General features: G+C 54.5%; 1 protein-coding gene across 1 annotated transcript; it reads left to right on the top strand.

The window, feature by feature from the left end:
• Nucleotides 1-1250: 1250 nt before the first annotated feature.
• Nucleotides 1251-5983, top strand: LYRM9 (LYR motif containing 9). The gene is made up of 3 exons (XM_047080608.1): nucleotides 1251-1416; nucleotides 3095-3187; nucleotides 4437-5983. The coding sequence occupies exons 1-3, from the start codon at nucleotides 1291-1293 to the stop codon at nucleotides 4452-4454; spliced, it is 237 nt and encodes a 78-aa protein (XP_046936564.1). The 5' UTR covers nucleotides 1251-1290; the 3' UTR covers nucleotides 4455-5983.
• The last annotated feature ends 3576 nt before the right edge of the window (nucleotides 5984-9559 follow it).

Consider the following 9559-nt stretch of genomic DNA (forward strand, 5'->3'; position numbering starts at 1 on the left):
ACAAGCACCTGTCCATCCCGGTGTCCTGGCAGAAGCCCAGAGGAGCAGGGGGCATTGGCGAACTTAGCTGTGGAGGCAGGCGGTTATTGTTGCCAGGAAGATAATATGCTGGAAATGGAAGGAAGGAGCCTCTGAAACTAGCTACTTAATGAATTCCCTTTCTTAGTTTAAGAACCTGTGATAGATTTAGTATTCTGGTTCTCTCTCTCTTTTTTTTTTTTTGAAGGGGAGGGAGTTGTCTCTCTTCTTTCCATGTTACTTTGAAACTAAGGGCAGTCACTTAATCTTGGTCTTTCAGCTCCTTCGTTTGGAACATAGTGAGCTTCCCTCTCGGAGAGGGGAGATCTGTACAGAGCAGATAACAGTTTCCATTCAGTCCAGTTCGACAAGCAGGGCACGAAGCCCCGGGGCCTGGGCTAGGCTGCACAGGCTTGGCAGCAGATGAATCCTCAGCCGTGTGGACAGCACTGTAACGGCTCTAGAGCAGGGCACTGCAGCCCCTCAGGCCGGACAGTCAGGAAGGGCTTCCCAGAGGAAGGGACACCGAGCCGGACCTAGAAGGATGGACACGAGTTCCTCGCATGGAGGAGGAGGGGAGGGGAGCTTGACGCGAAAGTGATGGCAGGTGCAAAGGCACCAAGAGGGTGCCGATTTGGGGGATCTGGGAGAAGTTCCATGGGGCTGACTGCGAGATGAGCCCAGGACCCCGGTTCCAGAGCACATTCTGGCATCAGGGTGGAGGAGACTGGAGAGTGACAGGCTGAAGGCAGGGACGCCTTCAGGGTCAGATGCTGTGGTAGAGGTCGAGGCAGGAGCCTAGCAGGTCTGGGCAAGCTCCCGGGTGACGTCGATGCTACTGGTCCAGGACCACACTTTGAGTGGCGAGGCTCAGACCTCTGGACGTTCTCCCCTCTGTTGCCTGTAGTCAGCTCGTTTCTCAGTCTTGCGGTGCGGGGTCTTCCTGCTTGTCACCCCTACCCTGCCCGTCCGTGGCACCTCGTCCCCCACCAGCGGAAGTTGGCTTCCAGAAAGAAGGCACCAGGATGAGGCTGGGCATCTCCCCTCTGGTCCCTGCGGGTCTGCTCCGGGCTGAGACTTCTGCAGGACGGAATGCCCAGCCCGAGCTTGGGGTCTGGGCTCTGTGGAGCGTGGCACGAAGGCGACCTGGCCTCCACGTTGTATCAAACCCGCTTCACAGAGCCGTGGAACGTGGGGGGTCAGGGCCAAGTACCGGCTTGATGCCTTAGAAGCGACGCTTTCTGTGTTTTCCAGGGACCGAGGGTCTGGAAGATGGCCCCACTCCCAGGGGCAGAGCTGGTCCAGAGGCCACTGCAGCTCTACCGATACCTGCTACGCTGTTGCCGACAGCTGCCCACCAAGGGCATCCAGGAGCATTACAGACATGCGGTCAGGCAGGTGGGAGCAGTGTGTACTGGGCTTGGGATGGGGGGGCGGTTCCCATGATAGGGGACCCATCTCAGGGCCGCGGGCAGGGAGCGGGGTGCAGGGATAGTCTCTTGGGTGGCAGTGAGGGGGAGGGGCGGCAGTCTGGTAAGAGCCACCAAAAACCACAGCCCAGCCCCTCTTGTCTGATTTTCGCTCAAAAAACAGAAGATGTATCATCCAGCGCCTCAGCTCTGTACCAGGGCTCAAATAAGGCAGCTCAAATGGATACTTAAAATAAAATATGGGACACGACATGATGTTGACGGGCATTCCTGCCAATAACGCACAGCCTGACTTTACTCAGGAGAAAACGTCAGGCGAATCCATAACGGACGGGCCATTTCGCACACAGCTGGCCTCTGCTCATCCAACCAATGTGTCAGTGTCATGAAACACAAGGAGAGCTGTGCTTTCAAGGGGACGAAAGAGACATGACCACTCAATGTAATGAGTGGATTGGATTCTGGACCAGAAAAAAAAAAAAAAACAAACCAAACACAGTGATTCAAAAGGACGTTATCGGAGAAATTCGTGAGATTGGAATTTGGGCTATTGATGAGAGAGTAGTATTATATCAATGTTGAATTTTTTGGATTTGACTCCCACGGTTATATAAGAGAGAATCTCCTTGTTGAAACACACTGAAGTGTTTAGGGGCTCGGGGCATGATGTCTGCAACTTTTAAATGCTCCCCCCCCCCCCCGCCTCAAATGGAGCACAAACCCATAAAAAGAGAGCATGATAAAGCAAATGTAGGGAGATGTTCACAATTGGTGATTCTGGTAGGGAATTCATTTGTATTCTTGCAGCTTTTCTGTGGGTTAGAAATGATTTCTAAATAAAAAGTTGAACTAAACTGAATGCAAATAGAATGTGGAAAGCATAGAAAAAATAGAGGTAGCAACAGACAGGCTGTGGAAACATGGAGGAGGGCGCAGCTGTCTGTCTGAGGGCGCCACGGAGGACTTCCCAGGGGCGAGCGTTTGAGATGCTCCTAAAGACCAATCGGAGGATGTGTGGGGTCGAGGGTGACCGGGCAGAGAGGGTACCAGTTCTTTGTGGAGGGTCCTGAGTGCCACACCAATGAACTTGGGCCTCCCGATCCGTCTCAAGGGTGAACACGTGGCTGGGAGCAAACAGCAGCCCTGCATTGCTCTGCATCGGGCCTGGCTGGATCTTCCGGTCACCTTCACGGCTGCCCTTCCCTCTGCTTGGCCTTGCAGCACGGGCCAGGGGAAGCCTGGCTATTGTGGAGCCTGGTGAAAGCAGCTTCCTGGGAGGAGCAAAGGAAACCGAGGGATGGAAGTTTCCCTTGGGCCCGTGCTGCCTGATAACCTTTGGGCCCAGCTTAATTGGGGGTAACTTGGGGGCCAGTCTTCCATTTTGTAATTGCTCTGCTGGCCAGAGGACAGGCTGTGTAGCTGAATAGACCAGGATTTAAATGCTGGCGCCATTGCATGGTGGCAAGTTGGGGTGTCTGAGCCTCTGTTTCCTCATCTCTGGGTGGGATCGTCATAACGGTCTACGGAGGGGTAAGAGCGATATGAGTGGAAAGGGGCTGCAGCGCGTCTGGCCTGTGACTGGTGCTCTGAAGATGCTGGTCTTGTGAATTTTGCCTCGTCATCTTTTTTTATGCTTCAACTTCCAGAGTTTCCGGGTTCATTCAGATGAAGACAGTCCTGAGAGAATCCAGCAGATTATTAAAAGAGCCATTGAAGATGCTGACTGGATCATGAACAAAGTAAGTGCCCGGCTCCCGGCTCCACCTGCCCAGCCTGCACGTTGATAGCTGTAATCTCTGTGACCACCAGGGGTCGCCCCTGCCCCACGGTTGAACCCCTCCCTGCCGGCCGCTCCCCTCCTCCAGAAGCCCAGAGGTGATGACAGGTGCCTTGCTGGTTGCATCTGTTTTCTGCAAGGAGTGGGGTGTTCTCAATCCCTAAAGGCAGACAGTGCTGAAGAAGCTGCGATGGTGGGGCAGGAAGAAGGAAGAGAAAGGTCTTTGTGATGCCTCAGACGCGAAAGCTTTCTTGGGGAACAGTGAGCTCCCTGTGTCCGGGGTGCTCACACTGAGGCAGGGCCATTGAGGAAACATCCAAGTGTCGATTGTGGTAGAGGGAGGGAAGGAGTCAGAAATACAGACTAACTTGCTGGTCCTTACACATTGGTGTTAGAACAACCCCCCTTCCTTCTAAATCACAGTCTCGAGACCCAGGGTCCAGGATTCTGTTTGGAAACTCAGTGATTGGACTAGATGGCTTCTGAGGGTCCTTCTCTATCTGAGATTAAAAAAAAATTTTTAAATGTTTATTTATTTTTGAGAGAGACACAGAGACAGAGAGTGAGTGGGGGAGAAGCAGAGAGAGAGAGGGAGGTAAAGAATCTGAAGCAGGCTCCAGGGTCTGAGCTGTCAGCACAGAGCCTGACACGGGGTTTGAACCCCCGAACCGCGAGATCATGACCTGAGCCAAAGTTGGGCGCTTAACTGACTGAGCCACCCAGGCGCCCCCCCTGAGATTTTTTTTTTAAATATTTATTTATTTTTGCGAGAGAGCATGAGCTGGAGCAGAAAGAGAGGGGAACAGAGGATCTGAAGCAGGCTCTGCGCTGACAGCAGTGAGCCTGACGTGGGGCTCGAACTCACCAACCGTGAGATCATGACCTGAGCCGAAGTCAGATGCTAAACCGACTGAGATTTTCTTTTCTTTGAACAAGACTCCACTTAAAGATTAGGATGGACCTGCCGCACGTTCACTTCTAATGTTCCAGTGTCTTTCTTATGCGCCCCCCCCCACCCCACCACCACTGCCAGCTTCTTCTTCCATTAGAGAGGAAAGGCGGTCCAGGTGCTGACTAGGGATGTCACCGTCTGGTGCCTGCGGTGCCCCCTCCTCCAAGAAGCCCCTGCGGGAGGCGGCTGAAGCCCAGATGGTTCTCGGGATTCCCCGGGTTCTCCCTCACCCACTTCTAATGATCTCTCTGTCTCACAGTATAAAAAACAAAACTGAGACTCTGGGGCCTGAAGAACGAAGCTGTCCTAAAGACACTGAAGTTGAGAGGCCGTCTCCTGGAACTAATCAGCGGCGGCAGTTCTGAAACATCCATTGGCCTTGCTGGCTGAGAGCAGGGAATGCGGGGCGGCAGAAGCTGACGTTTGCTCAGATGGCTCCTTCTGCCACGTCCTGTGTCCCCAGCATCCTCGATGTTTGCTTTTCCGGCCGGTTACAATGTGAGATTTGGGGAGATTATGCTTCGTCACTTTGCTTTGAACGTGGTTCATTTTATCTGGATGTTGTCCTTCGAGACTCAGAGGGGGCGTCCCCTCCGATGGCAGACGTGCAGAGGACAGGGCGTGGGTTTTAGAATCAGTCGGGTCTGGGTTCGAATCTCAGTTCTGCGGCTTGTCAAGGGCATTGCCCTTGAGCTCAGACTCCTCCTCTATCAGGATGAAATACGATGAGGCTGAAGCACCGATTGTAGGACCTGGTGCACGGTGGCGCCACTAAATATCCCCCTGAGGAGGCCATCCTGCGCCGCCCCTTCCTCCGCTCCCACGGTGCTCACACATCTCTCTGGCACACTCCTCGGCGGGCCTTAGTTGTTTGTGGGCTTATCCTGCCCTGCTTGTTGTCCCTCAACCCTCATGGGCCCACCGGGCCTAGCCGTCCGCCAAGCGGCTACTCCTCCTGGCCCTGTCCTTCCTTGAAGTCCTGGTCCTTGTCCTCACGGAGTTTCTAGTGTCCCTGAAGTGGTGACACGCAGGCTGCACGAAACAAGGAAGAATGGCAAGGCAGCGACGGGAGACACCGAATCGTGCAGGCTCCTGTGAACCTGTGACCTGCCCCAATGGCCCTGCTTTGCCACCGTCTCGGAAGGAAGAAGGGAGGCAGGGAGGACGGGAGGGAGGTGGGGAGCAAGCATTCCTGTGGGTTATGGCGAGCCTGAAATCCACGGAGAGACAGGCTGTTCCCAGTTGGAACACATGCGACGCATCCCAGTTCCATAGACGTTGCTCTTGGGAAACATACTTGACCTAGTTCAGCCTCGGTTTCCCCATCTCCAGTGGAGGAACGCCCACGCCTACCTGCCAGGGCTGCAGTATGGAGTCCTGAGCTCTGACGTGAGCCAGGTGCTTCACACGGAAGCTGGCTCGCGGAGCTGGCTGCCCGCCGTGGCTCGTTACCAGTTAGGGAGCCTTGCTTCGCAGATGGGGAGATGGAAGCACGGACAGGTTGAGCCCCCTTTGCAGGTCACCTGGCGGTTAAGCCAGGTGTGTCTGAATCTACGAAACACCACAGGTTTGGGAGGGAGAGGGGAGCAGCAGAGGGAGGGAAGGCGGCCAGGAAGGACTGAGAGGCCAGACCAGAGCAGAGAAGCCACGTTGGGACCTGAGTATCGCCCAAGGACTCTCAGCAGAGGGACGAGCTAGCATGTTTGTGACCCTGCTTCGTCTTACATCTTAAAGTGACTCGGATACATCAGTATGTGCTTGACTGAGCAGCAAATAATGAAGTAAATATATCCGTTTTTGAAAGCTCCAGTGTCTTGAATGTTATGTTCATTCATTCCCTAAATGCATGCTGTCCCTACCGTGTGCTGTCATACTAAGGATCGAGGATTAGAGACAGGCCTATAGAAAGCTGCCCGGGAGGGGATCGTTCTTCAGAGGGGATGACCAGACGCTGGTCCCACTGCCAGGCAACAGGTGATGAGAGCAGGGTGAGGAAAGCCGAGGAGTTTCAGGCCAGTGCCACACCCAAACCGGCCTCCTCTGCCTGTGGTTCAGCCCTCTGAAATCAGGGGGCCCATCCTTGGTCAGCAGGGGTTTGTCTTGATCACAGGAGTGAGGTTGGTTGTATCCCAGGCCTTTTGCCAGCAGGAGCTGTGTGAGTGAAGTCTGGCCAGGGTTTGGGAGAGGATGAGTGTCCCTTGCCCTTGACTGGCTCCATGGCGGTGGTCCCGTGGCCTTCAGTTCACTGGTTGGTGCTTGATCCAGTTGTGCCGACTCCCCCAGGTGGCAGACAGTGGGTGCCCAGCTGGCCAGGGGCTGGCCTGTCAAGGGGATGGGTCGGCTAACAAGGGGTTGGCCGCTTTCCACCCGCTGAGCAGGTCAACTGACGACACACACCCAGGAAGTGCAGGTAGAGGAAGCAAGATACAGGATGGGATGAACGTGGCAGGGCCGGGAGGCAGCGTAAAGTTGGGAGTGGGGGCACGGTGCGCTGCCTGGGAGAGCCTCTTGTCCTCACTAGCCTTCCGGTCTTCTGCCCTCAGACTTCCACCCCTGTGATCCCTGCGCGGATGCTGTGTTTGGGTAGGCCTTAAATTACCCAGGGCCCCGGCTCTTTTTTTTTTTTTTTTTAATTTTTTTTTTTCAACGTTTATTTATTTTTGGGACAGAGAGAGACAGAGCATGAACGGGGGAGGAGCAGAGAGAGAGGGAGACACAGAATCGGAAACAGGCTCCAGGCTCTGGGCCATCAGCCCAGAGCCTGACGCGGGGCTCGAACTCACGGACCGCGAGATCGTGACCTGGCTGAAGTCGGACGCTTAACCGACTGTGCCACCCAGGCGCCCCTGGGGCCCCAGCTCTTAAACGCACATAGCCAAAGGTTTACAGGGCAGCCGCCAAGCAGAAGGAAGAAGGAGATGAAGGCTTGTCCTAGAGGCTCAGGTAGTGTGAGCCCCAGAGCCAGACAGATCAGAGTTAGGTCCCAGCTGTGTCACTCGATAGTGCTGGGACCGGGAACGGCCCCTCACTGTTGTCTGCACGTTCCTCACCTGCAGCGGCCGCACATCCCAGAGGTGGTCAGTTAGGATGGTGCGTGCAGGTGGGCGGCCGGTCATGTGGCCTCCTTCTCCCATCTTCGGTTCACCGAGTCACGACCCTCCTCTGAGGTGGGTCTGCATGTCACCCTGTGCCCACTGTACAAGCTCAGCGCCAGCGGGAGGGCACCTGGTACCAGCCCCTGGGCTGATGCCTGTTTGCACTTACGCGGCTTGACTGGAGTGCATTTGTATTGTGAAGTTCCGAGGTCTCCGTGAGCAACACAAGGCTGCTGCTGTTAAAGGACATCGGTTCTCCTGGAGGGACGGTAACATCTGGAAGCTGATGCCTGGGGCAGCTTTGCCACCAGCAGTTCCTCCTTCATACCAAGCCTGCCCTGCCCTGTCTGGTTTTATCCCCCCCAGCTCCCCCCCACCCCCAGCCGTGCCTACCCCCATCTTAACCGAGCACCTGCTTTGTGCACAGCCCTGTGCTAGGCAGGAAGGCACGGTCCAAGGTCTGGACAGATAGGGGTCACCGGGAGGTTGAGTAAATGTGGCTTCTAGAATGTTCTCACAATGCAGATTCTTTTATTCCCTCTCTCATTATTTCCTCGTATGTGTATTTTTTCCTGGAGGTTTCCATGCTTCCCCTGTCTCTGGATGAAAACTGGCCTAGGCCTCAAAATTTAGGGGCTGGTCTTAGGTTAAACCCGAAGTTGCGGTTACTTTTCAATCATAAAACGGTGTCATTTCATTGATTGAAAGATGCAGTTGAAGGTAAAAATAAAATTTCAGAACTTGAATTAAAGTTGAGGCTTCTCTCCTCTTCCAGTTGGGATCTACTACAGATGGGAACCCCCCTGTCAGAGAAGAGGGACGTAGGTGGGTGGTCTTTGCTTACTGGTGGGGGTGGGGGGCTGGGGGGGGGTCGGGGTGAGGGGGTAGGGGCATTTCAGGCTGAGGCAGTTTAAGCAAAGGCACAAAACAGAACCCCATGCTCAGGAGCTCCCATGCTGTGTCATGTGGTTGAGACATCATGGACCAAAGCAATAGTTCTGTCATCACCTCTTCATGGAATTCTCTCTCCTACCAGAGGGTAAAGCCCTTGAGGGCAGGGAGCACACACCAGCCACCAGCCCGTGGCGGAATCCTCCAGGCCAGCTGTATGCCTGCTGCCCAGGTGGTAAGTTACGCATATTTGTTCAATGAACGAATGATAATACTGGGCAAACGGAGGTCTCTTATGCGTAGTTTTTTATTGCTTTCTAATAATGGGGAGGCGGGGAGGTGGTGATTATTTCTTGGCCAAGTACTGGTCGTGTGTGCGGGAGGGGTGGCAATACCTATCACGGGCGCTCAGGAGCTGATTTGGAGGTGGGAGCATTTACCACCGCTGCATGAGGGGCTGGCATGAGTGCCTCCCACGGACATCCTCAAGGAAGTTTGTCTGGAGGCAGAGAAAAGATTTCTCACGAAGCAAAGATTGTCAGGAGTTGAGACCCAAACTTCCTCCCAGCTTCCTGAAACGAACCTGTCCCTCTGTCCGTCTTGCTTCCCTAGGGGGTGGGGATTAATATGAGCCCTCGGGGCAAACAAAGCAAACTACCTTTGTTGAATGACTGGGAGGAACTTGGTGCTGTTCGGTTGAGGGAATGGCCTTGTTAACAATGGGATGGGTGATTGCAGTTCAAGGGAAAGACCAGAAGTTCAGGAATCAGGCCTTAAGAGATTGAGAGCTACCTCTAGCTCCACCTCCTGACTGCTCTCGCTGCCAATAGCATGGAGACATAGCATCTCTGGAGACCGTGGATCCCTTCCCACCAGTGTCTGGGGAGGTACCTTATTCTCTCTGTGCTTTGAGCGATGCGTTCACAAGAGGGGTTTCGTTAGACCCCTGAGGCTGACTACGGCTCACACCCTTGAGATTGGGTAAGCCCGCCCACCCCCGTGCCTGTCAATTTCAGGTGCTAACCCAAAGCAGGCATCTGTTGTTGTTGGTTTTTTAATTTTTAAGTTTGTTTATTTATTTTGAGAGAGGGAGAAACAGAGCACACGGGTAGGGGAGGGGCAGGGGGGGGGTGGAGAGAGAGAATCCCAAGCAGGCTCCGTGCTGTCAGTGCAGAGCCCGATGTGGGGCTCGGACTCAGGAACTGTGAGGTCATGACGTGAGCTGAAGTCAAGAGCCAGACCCTTAACCAACTGAGCCACCCAGGGACCCGAAAAGCAGGCACCTCTAATCACCAGTTCCCAAACTGACGTGGTTCTCTCACCCCCAGTGCTGACCTCCCTCTCACCCTGTCCATGACGTTCTCAGGCACCCTTGCACTTTACAGATGGATCCCTT

This window comes from Lynx rufus, unplaced genomic scaffold (assembly GCF_022079265.1).
Source record: "Lynx rufus isolate CCGP_SWC_20201006 ecotype Redwood Valley unplaced genomic scaffold, mLynRuf1.p SCAF_18, whole genome shotgun sequence".
NCBI classification, from domain to species: Eukaryota; Metazoa; Chordata; class Mammalia; order Carnivora; family Felidae; genus Lynx; species Lynx rufus.

What these genes read in the sequence shown, in the direction of transcription:
- LYRM9 (XM_047080608.1), top strand. Translation starts at nt 1,291, where the DNA reads ATGGCCCCACTCCCAGGGGCAGAGCTGGTCCAGAGGCCACTGCAGCTC. An exon ending in ACAGACATGCGGTCAGGCAG is followed by an intron (nt 1,417 to 3,094) that starts GTGGGAGCAGTG and finishes TTCAACTTCCAG; the next exon opens with AGTTTCCGGGTTCATTCAGA.